General features: G+C 42.0%; 1 protein-coding gene across 2 annotated transcripts in view; it reads right to left on the minus strand.

The window, feature by feature from the left end:
- The window catches only part of CFAP74 (cilia and flagella associated protein 74), a 3161205-nt gene that overhangs the window by 2620434 nt on the left and 522105 nt on the right, over positions 1-18666 (minus strand). For both annotated transcript variants that reach the window (XM_044062943.1, XM_044062944.1), the window contains exon 6: positions 9679-9852. In XM_044062943.1, the coding sequence (XP_043918878.1) occupies positions 9679-9852 (174 nt within the window). The remainder of the gene's footprint in view (positions 1-9678; positions 9853-18666) is intronic.

Genomic DNA, 18666 nt, shown 5'->3' on the forward strand with positions numbered 1-18666 from the left:
ATGCTATATCAGCAGATACATAAGTAATGGCACAGTTCTAAGAACGCAGCAGCAATGTAAGCAGTTAAAAATTGAGCTGGATGATTAACTGGAAATGTAACCTTGGTCTGGCACCTATGTCTCTAGTAGACAGATAGTTTGACTACCCACACCCAAATCTACAAATGCTCCTTAATATAACCATGTGGTATCAAAACTGGTCAGATACATCTGGGAAGCATGGCTAGGCTTAAAAAGGCTCCTTGGGGTTGTTAACCTAGTAATTACCTAATAAACTACATACATATCCAAATAAAAGTAGTGAACAGTTAACCAGCAAAAGCCTGCAAATTACTATAAATTGTTAACAGAAATAATTAGTTGAAGAGTCTGTGAGACCTTTCTCCTGAAAAGCCTCATCTAGAACCTAAGCAATCACTGATGGCAGAGGAATAAATATACAGTAGCACCTAATAAAGTGGTATTGGCCCACAGTGAACAATGAACCAAAGGAATTTCCACTAAGTTTCTAAGGGAAAGACATTCCAGAATGTATCCATCATGTCTAGTGATACTATACAAACCCCTGACAAAAGCAAGAGTGTGAGTTCTTCAGAATGTCAGCATATAGAACTTGACTTACTGGCTGCATCTGTTACAGTCAATAAGATCCAAGATGGGATGCAACACCCAACACCCCTTTCAAAATCAGAAAAGTAGGAATAACAGCTGCTCCCCTCTCCAAAGAATCTTTGGCTCCATTTGAAAAATAATCTGGAATTGATTCAGGAGTTCCAAGATGGCTGACTAATCTCCTATGGATATTCTTGATGAGAAGAGCATAGGATCTTCAAGATATGGCTGCATGAGACCATCTACAGAAACAGACAGTCTGAGGGAATGATTCACCAAGCCAGGAAAATCTCACACATCTGGCCTCTCATGCACAGTCCTAAGAATTAGTCAGGATGCATAGGAATCCCCTGAAAATCTTGTCTCCCACTAAACTTAGTAGTTGGACCCAGAAACAATACGACTGCCTAACAACTGACTTCCCTTCTCTTATAAGTGGCAGAGCTTGTTTACAAAAATCATGAATCCGGGTCAAAGCCTCTTTTAGTTTGGACTCAGCTCTGTGAAGAAGAGGGATGAAGGCAAGGGAAGGGTCAAGTAGGAGAGGGTGGGTTTGAGTGGTTGATGCCAGCTCAGCCATCCTGAGAACAGGGAGGTGGGTAGGCATGTTATATTAATGACAACCATCAATATTTGATTAATTGCCAGTGGAAGGTTCTGTGCAAGTTCACTGTTGAGTGATGCAAATACCACTGAGTTGGGAAAATAAACATATGTGAAAGTACATATGTCACTTGCTCTACCAGGTAGCTGATGTGAATATGCAAGCTACCTATCGGGGAGAAGATAGGTGTGATGGGTTGCAGAACTGTAAGGGACAATGATCTTCCCTACTTCCTAATGCCCAATTCTTCTCTTTTCTTTTCTCATCTGCTCTTTTCCACTTGAAAAAATAGCCTGATAAGGCATTTCCTGTGGAAATGCATGGACTATAGGTCTGTCACCCAGTCCAGTGACCTCTTGCATTCACCCTTGGAAGGATCAAATGAGACAACTGGTATACAGGAAAAGGATTAATGGGCAAATCCTGTAAGGGATAACAAAAAATAAATAAATAAATGCATACATACATAAATAAAAAAGCATATTTTATGTATTTATTTGCAGGTATGCTATGATAATATAAGACACCTGCTCAAAGAAGACATCCCCTGGAAGAGGTAATATGGAATAGCGTGCTTTGATTCTTCCTTAAAGTAAGCCAGCCCTGTGTCACGAAAGAAAAAAAGCTGACTATGGCTCAGCCAACATGGCTCAATTAGTGGTGAAGACAATAGAAAAGCACTTCATGGAGTATATGTTTGCCTCTCCTTTCATTGTGGAACTTGGAATGTGGCAGGTGTTGTATATCTTGGTGGAAATATCAGTGATCCTCAGTGGAGACAAGAACTTGGTGATAAGGATCTGCTTATAAGGACTGCAGAGTTGTTTGAGGGGTGACAGTACCAGCATAAGTGAATTACATCTCCATGCCATGTTCACAGCAAATATATTCTAGTAAGCTGTTGAGGAATGTGCACATAAAAGTTATAGCATATAGAGATAAATAATAGTTCACTAGTTCATGTGCAGTCATATACTGGTTTGTTTTATTTATCATACAGAAAAAATAATTTCAAGAAGTCTGAATGATGCAGCATTTGGACAGATCTTATTTATTTATTTGACATTTGTTAAGCAGGATAGTCTGACTGAGCTTGCGCCCTTTTTCAGCAGAGGCCTGGGGAGAAAAGCTCCACAATATAAAATATACAATTGGAAATTTCACAGTAGAAATTAATTACATTTTACAGTAAGATAAACTAGTATAACATTCACTGTACAGGTTATACTAGTAAGAAGTTAGCCAGTGAGTAATAAATTATCTGTATGGTTTTGAGTGTAGAATTAAAGTACATACAAGAAAGGATAATAGAAAAAGGTCAAATAGGTGAGCAAAGCTGTACAATAATAAGAGGTCATTTGGTAGATGAGGCTAGTAGGAGGTGATTAGTAGTAAGGTAGAAGGAAGTAAATTGAAGAACGCTGAAGAGTACCTAATGCAGGTCTAGACTCGTGGCAGTGGTTAGTTTGACAAGATTAAAGTGTGGGGGGAAATGAGAAAAGGGGTGGCATAGGGAAAGGAGGTAGGGTCAATAAAATGGGGGTGAGAAATTAGTAGGGGAATAGAGAGAAGTAGTTAATAGTCAAAGATGAGTAAATGAAGTAAGGATAGAGAATTAATGTCATAGAGGAAGAGGTAGAAGGAGAGGGGGAAGGAGGGAGGGAATAAAAGAAGGAAAGAGGAGGATTTCAAGTGGGATGATTTCAGAGGCATCTCCATGTACTTTTTAGGTAATTTCTAAGAGTTATCTTGAAGTCTTGAGAATGTGTCACCTTTCTGAGAGCCATAGGAAGCTTGTTCCATGAAAGAGAAGGATGGTTGCTATAAAGGTTATGTACTAAATATGTTTTAGGTTTATTAATCTGAAGGAGACATTGTTCTGAGCTTCTGAGGGAGCGAGGTGGGTTATAGAAGGAGACAAGGGATAAATACTGGGGGCATGAGGAGGACTTGTTTAAAATGGAGTGGATGATAAGAAGTTTAGAGTATAGAAGTTGATTAAGCAACTCTAACCAGCCAAGTGTATGGAGTGGGAGACAGTGGAGAGATTTAGGTGGTAGGCTGGCTACAAATCTGGCAACTTTGTAGTATGTGGTTTCAAGTTTGGATTGTAGACAGGACTGTAAATTAGTAAGTATTTGAGAGCAGTAGAAGACATTAAGCAGAAGTTAAGCATGGGAAGGTGAGATTCTGGAGTTGGGGGTCTCGCAGTGATGGAAGCTGTTGTGCATCAGCTTATAGGGGTAGTGGTGGTCTTGGAATGGGAAATGGGGAGGATCACCAGTTTATAGCAGATGGTTGACTACCACGAGGAATGAAAATAAATAAAGAAAAATTTGTTTTTAATGGTAAAGAGTATGAGTCATGTCAGTATGTTGCTGTCATAGTTACTGCAGCAGCACAATCAAACCATTTATTTATTTATTTATGTTTGTGTTATCCCTGATGTCTGCCAACCATCAGCCCTCATGATGTAAACAGCCCATTCATTTCATGCTGGGTAAGAGCAGCTTCCAACCCATCTGTTCCTATTGGGTGATAGCCACTCATGAAGATGTCATTCAGATATCCACCAAGGCCTTTTTTTTGGTATGACAACCCACATTTCCAGCCCCATGCATACCTGTAGCATCCAAGAGCAGATGTGAAAGGGACTCAAATAATAATTGCACACATCTCCACATTTAACTTAAGCAAATTTTGACTCCACTTTTATAAACACTACCCTCATACGACCCTATTCTCCACTAGTTATTCAACCATGGAGGTATTCCTGGACAAGCACCCTATCTCCCCTCAGTATGACCAAACTAACACATACACACACACACACAGACACACACATATCCACCTCTATCCACACCCTTCTCCTGTAGTGTCACTAAAGCCCCTGACTGAACTTCAGTTGTCCAAGTCACAGTCATATCTTTGTAATATTGACCTTAGCGTAATCAGCACAATCAAAGTTATAGCAGGTGACATGGCATGACTGAGGAAAGGTCTTCTCCAGACAGACTATCTCCAGAATCAGAAAGTTCTGTAAGCTTCTTAAGAGACTGTCTCTCAAGGGAGGACCCAACAGTAGAAAGATGAAACGTTTAATAAGGGTCTCATAATCATATCCTTATGACCACAAACCATCAAAAGCTTTGGACTTATTATCTACTAGCAATGTGTAATAGTGATGTAATCTCCTGCAACTATGCTGGTCAAAATAGATAACAGAAGAATATGTTCTTTTTATTTTCTTTACAGAAGAATATGTTCTTGTTAAATGTTTAGGATGTCACTCTACACTCTGTGTGAAGCTTTTTAAGTAACATGAGAAGGCTGCTTCCAGACCGCAAGAATAGCATCCTTAAAATAGGTTCCATGGAGGAGCTTACCCAGAGATCTTCAGATATCTTCCCCAAAAACAGTTATACCTCTTTTAAAAGGAGGGAAAGGAGCTACAGATCAGTTCAAAGAGGACTTCATGAATGAAAATCTTTCCAAAACCGAGAGCATTCTCAGTGGAAGCTATAGGGAGGGTAAGTCTCACTTTCTCAAAAGCAAAGACATTCAATCCATCTGACCCCTGAACCATGCAAATTCAGAAGACAATACAGTTGGCTTCCTCATGCTGGAATCAGCACAGGATGGACTCTATTCAACCAAAGCTAGAGCTAAGGGCTAAATGACAGGTGAGTGCAGCTGGTTAGGCAATGTGTCACTAAACTGAGAAGAATTACACACCATAGGTGGTGATTCCTCTCAGAGGTCTGCACAGAGTTCCACAACAGTATGAGACCAAATTCTTTATGATGTGGTCTGGCACCTGTGTAGTCAGACCACACCACATGACAAAGGTCACTCCAACATCCAGTGACTAACAGACAGCTACAAGTGCAAGGAATGTCAGGCACCCCCTCAACAATCACCAGAAAGGCAACTACTTGGAAAAGTGAGAACAAAATTCTCCCTGGCTGATATGTGGCCACATAGCCTAACACTGTAAGACTTGGAAATCTCACCTTGCATGAGCAGACCAGTCAGCTATACTCCTGAGTGTAGAACTAATGGTGTTTAAAACTGGAGATTCACTTCCAAAGAAGACTGCTAGGGGAATAATAATTTTATCTCCTTCCACATCATGAGCTGACAAGTGGAACAATTTCAGTCTACTGATAGTCAAGGACATTTTCAGAGGCTATAAAAGGGTAGAGTCTGCTTATCCAGCAGGCATGTAGAGATGTGGCTTTGCTTAACGCCTCCTAGTCCTGTGCTGTCTTACATAATCACTTTGATTAGACTTCTGCTTGAGATCACATGAGTGGCCCTTCTTCTAATCTCTGCAGTGGCTAATTTCAAGAGCTACAAAAATGTGAGCTGCAAGACAGAAAGTACAGTTGTACAAGTAAACTTACCATAACAGTAGATATTCAAATGATCACTGGTGCAGCAGCCTAAGTTAAACAGATTATATCCTGCATAAGATATAACAATCTCGCAACTTCCAAAGCTTCAGGGCACCTTTCAAGCACCCAAAACACTCATCAGCTTGAGCTGAGCTGACAAGTTTGGGTGCCAAGCCCTTCAGAGCTTTCATGCCATTGCCAACTGAGAGAGGGAGGAAAGGACAATGATGGGAACAAAAAGTAAATATCCACACCCTAGCATAAACAAACACAGAAAAAAACTCAGGTGGGGGTGGAGGAAGTGGCTACTGCAACAGTGGTCATTCAAACATCTATTGTTATGGTAAGTTTACTTACACAACTCTACTGTATTCTTCATATTGATCACTGCTGCAGTAGCCTAAACTATATGGGTAGATTACCATATCTTAGAACTGGGAAGTGGAAAGTCCAGGAGCCCTTGGAGAATGGTCCTAGCAAAGCCTATCCTAGACTTGGAAAAGGAATCTAGTTTATAGAGCTTTGTAAAATTATGCAAGGAGGACCAATTTGCTGCTTCTAGAATACTGATGAGTCCCACCCTTTCCAAAAAAGCCATAAATGAAGCCAAGGCCCTGGTAGAAAGAGTCTTGACCTAACCTGGAAGAATTCAGTGGTGATGAGAATAACAAAAGATCATAGCCTGATACAACCATTTGGAAACAGTCTGCTTTCACAGATTATCCCTTCTTCTTACCTGCACAAGAAATGGACAACTGAATGGAACTCTATTATGTTAGGTACTAGCACCCGAGTTTGTCTGTGGTTATTTAAGTTAAGGACCATCCATTTTACCTCATTTTTAGGTTCTGGAATGAAGACAAGGAGATGGATGCATTGGTTTAAAGTAAACATGGATACCACTTTAGGCACAGAAACCTTGTCTTTGTGAAACAAGAGATAAGGTTGACCCACTCGAAGAACTGGCAGCTCTGATACTCTTCTTGCAGAGGTCAGAGCAACCAGCAAAACTGCATCTATGTTAAGAACTTTAATTCAGCTAGATCAGCTGGTTCAAATGCAGAAATGTTAGCTTCTCTAATACGAAGTTAAGATCTCAAGGAGGAGCCACCAGTTTTCTAGGAGGCTTCTTATTTAGCACCACTTTCAGCAATATTTTCATATGAAATTGCATTGAAAGAGGGGGATCCATGGGCAAACATGATGAAATGGCTGACCACTGAACCTTAATAGAGGAGTAAGACAGGCCATATGATAGTAACTCACACAAATACTGTTAAACTAGAGAAACAGTAGTCCTGATTGTTTTGCTGGCACCAGCTAGAAAACATTTTCCATTTGCAAATATATGTTTTTCTGGTAGCAGGTTTTCTTGCCTCCATTAGTACCTGCTGTATGTCCTCAGAAAACAGGTGCCTAAAAGGCATTAAGACACTATAGTCCAGGCAGTTAGTTTAAGTTGTTTGAGGTCAGGATGTGTCAGACACCTCAGTTCTGTTGTGAGAAAATCCAGTCCGTGAAGAACCTCGCGATAATTGCTCCTCGCCGATTCCAAAAGAAGAAAGAACCACTGTTGGCTGGGCCAAAAGGATGTCACCATAATGATCTTTGAGAAGTCCTTTTGAATCTTCAGAAGTATCAATGATATCCATGTAAAGGGTAGAAAATCAAAGAAACATTCCTAGCCAAGGAAAACAAAAGGTACCCATTGTCCAGACCTTCTTGCAAGGAGTACTGGAACATAATTCCGTTTGTTGATTGTTTAGAGAGAAGGCAAAAAAGTCTAATTGAGGGTTTACCCACAGCTAGTTATATCCCGAAAGACCCCAATTTAATTTCCACTCATGAGTGTCTGCCCTGTTCCTGCTTATCTTGTCTTCCACACAGTTGTGCTCTGATGGAACGTAAGATGCCTGTAGAGAGAGGTCGTGCAGTAAAGCTGTATCCCACGCTAACATGGCTGCTCTGCATAGGGGGTAGGATTTGCTTACCCCTTGCTTTTTTATGTATCACATCACTGTGGTATTGTCTGTAGCAACTTGAAGAAGTCCTGGGGCCACTGATGATTCAGAGAGTTTAGTGCCTTTATAAGGGCTAGCATCTCTTTTATGTTTATATGCTTTGGTCTGTCTTTCTTGTCCCAGAGGTCTCACACTTTTATTCCCATTGACACTGCTCCCCAAACAAAGTCCAAAGTTTATGTTGGATGGGAGAATGGGATGCCTGGATTCATAGAAATATGAAGTCTCCATAAAGTGATTTCTTTGTTTCACAAATCCCAGGAATGGAATTTGAAAATACAATGGATGTTGATGCTGTGACCAAAGAGATGTCAGATATCATTATATCTTTCTCATGTTGAGTCTTGCAAGAAGTATCATGAGAATCATAGAGGCCATAAGACCCTAAATACTGTGGTGCTCCCTTGCCATGACAGAAGTCTAAGTGGAAGAACTCTGGAATATGTCTAAATATAGAGGTATATTTTTTCCTGTGGAGGAAAAGCTCTTTGTTCTGAGATGTCTATCAGTCTCATCAGAAACACAATCCTGTGTAATGGAGTAAAAAATGACTTTTGAATGTTCTCTTGGAATACCAGCCTGTGTAAGAGATCTCTTACCCAGGTAAGAGATTCTTGCCACTCTGAAAAGTAGCTTGCAAAGATAAGCAAGCCATCTATATATGGAAAAATATGGATGCCCTGTGGTACACACTGTTGTAATGATGCAATGGACTATAAGACACTTTGTGAACACCCTTGGAGGTGTGAATAGCACAAAGGGTAGGGCAGATAACTTTTAATGTTATCCAGACACACAAAAACTTATGAAATGCCTGAAATCTGGATGAATAGTAATGTGATGATATGCATCCTTTGAATCTAAGGCTACAAGAAAACTCAAATGAGGAAGAAGGGGCAAGGTAAATGGTTGTGAAGCAAAAGCATTTTGAGCTTAGGCACTATCACAAACTGATTCAGGAAAGACAGATCTGAAAATGACCTACAGGTTTTTTTCATTCTTTGGCACTAAAAACATTCTTGAATAAAACCCTTTGCCCAGCTGGGAAGGAAGATCAGTTTCTCTTACTCCCTGAGGCAGCATATGATGTACAACAGGAGGGAAGACAAGGATTTTGTATGGTGGATTGAGGAGGAATCCCCTGAAAATGAATTATTTCCTCCCAGTGCCGTTGAATCACATTCTGGGCAAATTTCTATGAAATTATTTGTTGACAAAAAAGAGAAATGGAGATTCACAGTTTCTGTAAGGGTTAAGAGACTGCTAAGGTGAGGTGGTGGTAGGTCAAGGTCCTTTATAAAGTCATTCCTCCTTTCTTTTTTGGAACCTCCATACTATTGCTTTTAAACATCTGCTTACCAGCATTCAACTAAGAATGTTTATTTTGTTTCTTGATAAAACTGTAAGAGGGAGCAGAAAATCCCTTAAAAAATGTAGAGAAGGAGGAATGTAAAATCTCAGACAGTCCCTGAAATAGCTTAACTCTCTCATCACATTTTCTGATAATCTTTACAACAGCGGGTCCAAAAATTAAATCTGTACCAAGAGGAGAATTCAAAAATGTTCTTCATATTAATCACTGTTGCAGTAATTTTAAATATATAAGTTATATCCTGCCAAAGATAAAGCAGTCGGCCAGTTTCCAAAGCAAAGGGTGGAAAAGCATAAAGGAACCTTCCCGTCAAAGAGAATGAGAAAACTCTGATTAATTTGTCTGAATAATCTGTCTTTATATTGGAGATCCCTTCAAGCTTCTGACATTTAGAGCACATGAAAGAAGTTCTTAAGCTTTGAAAGCTGGATAATTACTGAGGCAGGACCTAAACAGCTTAGGCTACTACAGCAGTGTTCTAAATACTGAACATTGCAAGAATCCATGCTAACATTAAAAGAGGAAATCCTAAAAGCTGACTACTTCATAGGCACCTTGAAGTAAGGTTACAAAATGTACAGGTATGGGGTAGTCACTTGGAGGTACCATGCTGCTAACAAAGACAAATTAGTACCATTAAAATACTTTTCATGCCTTTTTCTTCAAACATACCGCTCATGAATCATCTTCCTTTTTTCTGCTTGCTTGATAAATGCCTCCTCCTTTTGAAAGCGGTTATCAGAGTCATGTAGCCGCTGTCTGTCCATAATCTCTTCAGCCTGATGAACCTCCTCCCAAAGGGATGCAAACTTTCCTTGTTCAACTTCAATCTGATAAAGATCAAGCCTTTGAAGGTAAAGAAGAGGCACACAATGACATACTTGTCTTGCAGTTATTTTCAAGATTTGATTAAAGATAATCTTATATCACTATAACTTTATAAACTGTAGATATAGCAAATGTAGTCAGGCTGTGGTCTTTTCGAGTAAATAATGTAGCTGCACTCAATAATCAAGTACCGAACTCTAAAAATTAAAAATACGATTACTGTTTACATTCACTCAAAATATCTCTAGAAGAGAAACTGCAAACTGCTATACAAAACGGGTTAAAAAATTCAAAACAAAGCCATCAACTCTTCATAAAGGTAACAGACCATCAATCACATATTTATAGTCTCGGGGCAAAATAATCAAAGACAGCAAGACTTATCAAACAATGTCTCATAATATATTAAGCAAGCTTGTGCTACTTGGGCATTAGGAACAATACTGCAGCTACAGTGCAGTAAGTATATGGTTATGATAAAAGTTATGCACTCACCATAACCTTACATCTGTGTTGTCTGTTTTCATTCTTCCTCAGCTGATGAGTCTCGGATCTGACTTAGATCCATCTCAGCTGCTTCTACCAGATTCTTGGATCCAAATTCTCAAGCTCCTCCCTTTACCCATAATGCCCTGACCACCTAACATACCTCAGATCGAGATTGCTGTCCATAGAAGAAAATATTTTACAAGGACTCTAGAAGGTATAGAAAAATGAAATAAGTGCTGGAGCCCAAACAACAAACAACAGTTCCCAAACTGATAATCTTATACCTATCCAGGAGCAAAGGGAAGGGGGTTAGGACGGTGGGAAGTTGAGGAAGAATGAAAATGGACAACACAGATGTAATGTTATGGTGAGTATATATCTTTTTATCTAACATTGTTGTTGTCGTCGTTGTCTTTTGGCTTTTTCCTGGTTAGGGGTCGCCACAGCGGAACTCTGATCTGCTAATGATTGGCAGTAGATTTTCACGAATGCCAATGTGCCAGCTCGACGTTCAACCTTCAACGAAGACACGCCCATTTATGCATGCCTTTCAAACGCCCGCCCAACTGCGGGGAGGACATGCAGACTCCACACAGACGGCACTGCCCGCACTCCAGCCAAGAATTGAACGGGAGAACCTCTTGCTGTGAGGCAACAACGCTACCGCTGCACCACCGCGGAAGTTTTATCTAACATTGTCATTTTCATTAATTCCTCAACTGGTCAGACATAAGTGTGTACACCCTTAAACTAATACTTTGCTGAAGCACCTTTTGATTTAATTACAGAATTCAGTCTTCTTGGGTACAAACCTGCCATCAATTAAAAAGACTCTGATTAAATCCAAATAAAATTCAGCTGTCCGAGTAGGATTCTCCTGATATTTACTCAGTTGTCTGCCACAACAAACGCCATAGTTCACAGGGAGCTTACAAAGCATCAAAGGGATCTCATTTTTGAAAGGTATCAGTCATGAGAAGGGTACAAAACAATTTCCACAGCACTGGATATACCATGTGTGAAGGCTGCCAGCCTAGCTAGATAGAATTTTGTAGATAATTCTGTCATTTGTACATATTGATCTAACCTACAGGCTTATTCTCTTAAATGGAAGAAAATGTGGGCATTAATCCCTATATCACTCAATGGGTTGCCAACTGGCTTACTGACAGAACCCACACTGTAAAAGTACCCAACTCCAAATCCAGCTCCAGACAAGTGACAAGTGGAGTACCCCAAGGTTCAGTCCTAGGACCACTCTTGTTTGGCATTTACTTCTCTGATGTGCAGGCCAACAGTAAGAGACTCTGGCTAACAAAGTTCGCAGATGACTGCAAAATGGGAGCCATTATTGAACCCCCAAATTATGTGGATATTCTACAAAAGGGCCTTACAGAAACAGATGCTTGGTGCCAGAGCCATGGGCTTAAGCTCAATGGCAAGAAATGTATAGTTATCCCCTTTGGGAAAAAACATGTACCGTGAATTACCACATAGGTGGCAGTACACTAAACACCGAAAGTATGATAAGAGACTTAGGGACACAGGTGGACAGCAGTCTCATCTTCGATAACCACATCACCACAACAGTCAGGAAATCCTTCTATGTGTCATCTCTACCTCATCACTACGAGCTTTTCATCCAGAAAAAGAGGTCATTGTCCCACTGTACTCATCCCTCATTAGACCCATTATAGAATACAATGCCCCATTTGGTATGTACCTGTCAAGACATCTGCAACAACTGGAAAGACAACAGAAATACCTCACTAAAAAAACCACAGGCCTATGCTGACCGTCTAAAAAAACTCCAGCTATACTCTGTCGCATATCGTCTACTCAGATGCAATCTCTGCTTAACATACAAGGCCATGTCAAACCCAGAACTGTTGGACATGCTCCACTTAAAGAAGTCCCAATCCCTCAGAGCCACATGCTCCAGGGATCTAAGCCTTGTCATCACAATGAACAAAACATGCTGGAGGGATATGTTCATGACCCAGAGACTCCCCAGACTTTGGAATAGACTGGCCATACATGTCAAGCAGAGCGCCTCGTTGGCCCTCTTCAAAAGGAACCTTGACAATTGGATGGGAGATAGGAAATTCACCCCAAGGATCACTTCAGTCACCCTGCTGGACAGGTGTCCAGGGAAGTAAATATTGTGGGAAGAAATAGCCAGGGAATTGTTATGGCTAGGCTTGTATTGGCCCTAGGGCCGATAGCCTAGTACCAACCTATGAACCTATGTATCAAATGTTGAACACCAAAAATGTAACAACAGTGCACTCTGTTGGAAGAAAGCTGATAAGTCAAGCCTTGTATGACTGTTTGATCTCAAACTCGTAGCCATGATGTCTGGACCATCAGATTCTTTCTATTGTTTTGAGACCAGAGTTAATTGCTAGATTTTACATATATAGTGAAGATCAAAGATGTGTTAAACTTTGAGTTTCTGTTAGCCCGGGAAACCAGAGAAGTGTCAAGAATAATGTAATGTGATACAGTACTGTGTTATTAATTTAAGGACAGAAAAAAAGGATGGCATTTTTGGATTTTGTCTAAAGCTGACAACATCTCACCAGTACTCTGCTTTGCTCTATATGTAAGTTTATTTAGAACTGTGATTGCTCAGGAAAAGATAGAAAATAGTAAGTTCAGTCTAGCTGTTTTCTATATTTATGTCAGAACTATCCTACAGTATTATTTTAAGCATTTTCCTGTGATGTCTGAACTCTTGACTAGCACTGTGTATTAAGAAGTATTGCTTTGTGTTTTTATTATTTATTATTAAATATTTTTAAATCTTTCAATTGTGGCTGTTTTCTGTAGAGATAATTTAAGCTATAGAGTACACTGCATGTATATAGTGATACTGTACAAAGTCACTCCAATAGTTTTACTACTCAGTCACACTTACTATTTGGATATCAGTAATATTACACAGTGAAATTGGTCACCCTTTGGGAGGGGCCTTACAGTAGCTGATAAGGGTCCTGGTGGCAGTGATTTCTACCTTATAGTCTGGAGAGAAGGGGCACATCCAGTGAACCTGTGCCAGCCTTCCCCAAGAATGTCCGTGTGTTTGTATATAACTCATATCTCAAAGTGTGTGTATGTCAGCTACATGGGCCGGGACACGAATCACTGGTTGGACAGAGAGAGTGCTAGGAGGACTTGGCTCAGGACCCTGGCTAAGGACCCCACTATACAGCTGTGCCAGTAGAGAGTCTTATTGGGGATCTGGACAGAAAGGGAGAAACCAGCCCCAGACTGACTTTGGTCTCTGTGGGCTCTTAAGGGAAATTGTACTTTACTGTGTTTTTGTTATCCTCCACAATGTGGTTGCCCCTCTCTAATGTTAGTGGTGACGACTGAGGCTCCTTGATTACTGGGCCAGTGCATGGGAGTCACATATAAATTGGTTGGCAGTGGTGGGATATCCACACCACATATTAATTGGTTAGCAATTGGCTTGTAGTGGTGTGGATAGTGAATTCCTGTAGCTTGTGTATAGTGATCACCAAAGGTGTTTTTGTACTCTAAATCAGCCACACAGTAAATATTCAGAGTTCAGATCACAACTGTTTTTTTTCTTCTGTTAGCTTAGTTAGTCAGGGAGAGCAGGCAAGCTTGTCAGCAGAGGAGAATGGCAAGCTGTCAAGGAGCCAGGTGGCTGAGATGTGCCAGGCTAAGGGACTAGTGCATGGAAATCTGACTAAGGCAGACATGATTGCAGCTTTGGTCACAGCTGCATCAGAAAACAGCAATCTGGAGGGCGATCAAACTGGCCATGGTGATGTACGACACTGACAGAATGGATCGCTCAACCTTTCTGCAGAGGACTTAAAAATCCATCTGGAGCTAAAGAGACTTGAGTTGGAGGCCAGGCATTTGGAAACAGAAGCAACAGAAAGACTGAGACGTCTACAGGCTGAGGAGAATGAGAAACTGCTATGCCTGGAAGCTCAAGAGAAGTAAAGGCAGAGGCAGCACGAAAAGAAGATGCTGACACTTGGCCAGAGTCGTGGAGGTAATAGGGAAGGGAGTAAATGGACCTCAGAAGCACAAAAGGTTAATAAATTCCTTACGCAGTTTACAGAGGGGGATAATTTTGATAGTTTCATTCATATGTTTGAGAGGGTATGTAAACAGTATGATGTTGACCAAAGGCTCTGGGTACGGTTCCTGACCCCCTTACTCTATGGTAAAGCTGTAAATGTGTTGTCTAAACTTTCTGATCATAATTTTTTGATTATACTGCTAAGAATTGTCTGTTAGAATTTTTTAAGCTAATACCTGAAACTTATAGGAAAAAGCTTTGTGAGCATAGTTGCAAGGCAGAAGAAAGTGTGTGTGCATATGTTGCTAAACTGAGCACTTATTTTCATAGGTGGGTGAATGAATGTCAGGTTACCACTTTTGAAGGGTTGCAAACCTTTTGGTGAGGGAACAAGGCCTTAGCACTTTGCCTGAGGACATGCAGAGCTGGTTAGCTGATAGACAATGTGCTACTTCAGATGAGTTGGGGAAGAAGGGAGACCTATACCTAGCAAGCAGAGCATTCCTGCACAGGAAAGTGACCCCCAGTACTGCTCATGGGTCTAAAGGAACCCATGGTGTGCAGCCCAGACTGCCCCAACAGAATCTGCCAGTAGCAGGGGAAGCCACTATTCCAGGTACATATCCAGGGCCTAAGGGTTAAATGTTTTGAATGCAACCAGTGGGGCCATGTGGCATACAGATGTCCAGGGAGACAAGGCGGGGAAGAAAAGGGGAGATAGCCAGTAAGTGGGAAAGACAGGGTTAAATGTTTCGAATGCAACCAGTGGGGCCATGTGGCATACAGATGTCCAGGGAGACAAGGCAGGGAAGAAAAGGGGAGATAGCCAGTAAGTGGGAAAGACAAAATGCCAATCGTAGGTTGTCTTGAGACAACAAGAGTACTGAACTACCATCCTGCAGATGTCCTGATAGGGAAGGATTTTGATGAGGCAGAACCATGTGTTAATGCAGTTATACGTAGTCAGGCTAGGAGACAAGCATGTGGGTCTGGTAGCCTGGGGGAGACCCAGTCAGACCGCATACATGCAGCCAGGACTGGTGAGGTGATTATTTCAAGGAGGGAGCTGCCCTTTATCAGTGAGACTGAAGGTGAGCCACAGCTGCTTGGGGGTACTGATTTTCCCCTTGGACAGAGTGACTGCAAAGGCAGATGTGAATAGCAATACCCAGGTTGACAGTGAGGCACCGTTGTCAGAGGATGCCAGACTTCCTGTGGAAGGGAAGCTGGAAAGGGTTACAAAGAGAGAGTTGAGACAGGCTCAGCTCTCAGACCCAACATTACAAGGCCTGAAGCATGTAGCTAGTGAGGCATCTGATTCTCAAGGGAAGGGGGAATCTGTATACTGGAACAAAGGGTAACTGTATAGTGAGTGAACCCATGAGGTAGGGCTAGAAGGTGAGAGGATGCAGCAGTTGGTAGTGCCTAGAGCCTATCATCTGGTGCTTCTAGCCATAGACCATGATATTCCCTTTGCATGCCATATGGGCATAAAATGTACAAAGAGACATATTATGCAGAACTTTTATTGGCCTGGAATTTCAGAGATGTAACAGGGTACTGCAGGAACTGTGAGCAGGGCCAAAAGGTAGGCATGGCAGGAAACAAGGCGAGACCTCCTTGGATGACCTTGCCTGTTACTGAGGAGCAATTTCAGAGGGTAGCTATGGATATTGTGGGGCCTCTGAGTACCCCAAGTTCCACAGGGAAAAAGCATATGTTAGTGGTAGTAGATTATGCTACAAGACACTCCGAGGGAGTGGCTTTGTCCTCCATTGAGGCAGAAAAGTTGGCAAATGTTTTGTTAGAGATTTTCAACAGGGTAGCTTTCCCAAAAGAAATAGTGATTGACACAGGTGCCAATTTCATGTCAGACCTGGTGGCCTGTCTGCAAAAGTACTGTAGGGTGAAGGATCTGGAGACCAACCCTACCATCCCCAGACTAATGGTCTTGTTGAGAGGTAAAACTCTACAATCAAGTCCATGCTATGGTCATTTGCAAACCAGTTTAAGAGGGAGTGGGACAAATATTTGCCCTGTCTGTTTGCTTACAGAGAGGTTCCCCAGGAATACACAGGTTTTTCACCCTTTGAGTTGCTGTATGGGCATAGGGTGAGGGGACCTCCAGATTTAATTTGTGATGAGTGGGAAAGTGAGTGTGAATCTCACAAGAGTCTGTTGTGGCATATGTCCTAAACTTCAGGGCAAGGCACAGGGAACTCATGGGCCTGGCCCGAGAACCTGGCAGAAGCCCAACAACAGAAAAAGGTATGGTATGACAGGAATGCTCAAGCTAGAGAGTATGCTGCAGGGCAGCAGGTAATGGTTCCCATTCCTGTCAGACACAACAAGCTGCAACCAGCTTGGGAGGGACCCTACAAGGTGGTAAGAAAGGTAAGTGATGTTAACTACATGGTAAAAACTGCTAGGCAGAGGCAGGAGCATAAATTGTACCATGTTAACATGATGAAACTTTACCATGATAGGGAGGCCCTTGTGCTGAGTATTTGCAGTGGATTGCAGGAGAAGTCTGAGGGAGATCTGGTGACTGATCTCCTCAGTGAGGCACGGACTGACACCTCAGTGGAAGGGGTAGCAATGTCCCAGCAGCTATCTCCTACCCAGGTTCAAGAAATCCAAGCAATGTTACAGGAGTTTGGGGACATGTTCATTGGGAAACCAGGGTGCACCCACCTGGTGCAGCTCCAGTTGGATATACAGGACCCCAAAGGCCTATTAGGCAGGCTCCTTATAGGGTGCCTGAGAGATTCAAACAGACTCTGAGCGTGGAGATACAGAAGATGTTGGAACAAGGGGTAATTCAAGATTCCAAGAGTCCCTGGCCCTCCCCAGTGGTGCTGGTGCCAAAGAAGGATGGCAGCACCAGGTTCTGTGTAGACTACAGGAAATTAAATAGTCACACAGAGTCAGATGCTTACCCCATGTCTAGGTCAAAGGAAGCCCTAGAGCAGCTGGATGGGGCTAAGTATCTTACCACCATTGATCTTACCAAGGGTTACTGGCAGGTGCCCTTGACTCCCACTGTTATAGAGACAGGTCAGCCTTTGTGACTCCTTTTGGCTTGTATGAGTTCACAAAGATGCCCTTTGGGATGATAAATACTCCAGCAACTTTCCAGAGGCTAGTAGACCATATCCCAGTGGTAGCAGGAGGGTTTGCCCTTGCTTACCTAGGTGATATTGCCATCTACAACCATTCCTGGCAAGAGCACCTTTAGCATATCAGGGAGGTGCTGGACAGACTACAGAGGTTAGGGTTGTCCATTAAGCCGATCAAATGACAGGTGGGTATGGAAGAGGTTTCCTACCTGGGACAGAGTGGGAAGTGGCATGACCTGCACCTGTTACCAAAAAGCAGGTGAGGGCATTCTTAGGGACAGCATGGTACTACAGAAATTTCGTCCCCAGTTATTGTACCATAGCTGCTCCCCTCACAGACCTGACAAGGAAAAACACACCAGATAAGGTAGTGTGGACCCCAGCATGCCAGCAGGCATACCAGAAGCTTAAAGAAGTTTTGGGAGGACCCCCTGTGTTAGCCAGTCCAGATTACAGTAAATATTTTTTTTATACAGGTGGATGCTTCAAACCAAGGGTTGGGGGCTGTACTTAGCTAAATTTCTGCAGAGGGAGAAGAGCAAATTTCTGCAGAGGGAGAAGAGCACCCAGTGGTTTATCTCAGTCGCAGGTTTCGACCCAGGGAGGAATGCTATGCAGCTGAGAAAAAGGAATGTCTAGCCATAGTGTGGGCACTGCAGAAACTTCAGCCTTATCTGCATGGAAGAAAATTCACTCTAGTTACATATTACAATCCCCTAACATGGTTACACCAAGCCAGCAAGCAAAATGCCAAGTTGCTAAGATGGAGCCTAGGGTTGCAAGCATATGATATGCCAGTGCAGCACCACAGTGGGGTTAGCAACACCAATGCAGATGGGCTCTCAAGACAGGGAATGGTGTAAGGTATACTCAGATAGACCTAACCCTCTCAAGCAACGTTTCTCAAGGGTCACTTGAAAAACTAGCTTGAGTTCTCGGGGGGGGGGGGAATAAGTGAAGGCCGCCAGCCTAGCTAGATATAATTCTGTAAATAATTCTGTCATTTGTAAATATTAATATAAGCCACAGGCTTGTTCTCTTAAATGGAAGAAAATTGTGTCAAATGCTGAATGTCAAAAATGTGACAATAGTGCCCTCTGCTGGAAGAAAGCTGAAAAGTCAAGCCTTGTATGACCTTTTGATCTCAAACTAGCAGCCTTG

This window comes from Protopterus annectens, chromosome 2.part1 (assembly GCF_019279795.1).
Source record: "Protopterus annectens isolate FY-2018-M chromosome 2.part1, PAN1.0, whole genome shotgun sequence".
Taxonomy (NCBI): Eukaryota; Metazoa; Chordata; order Ceratodontiformes; family Protopteridae; genus Protopterus; species Protopterus annectens.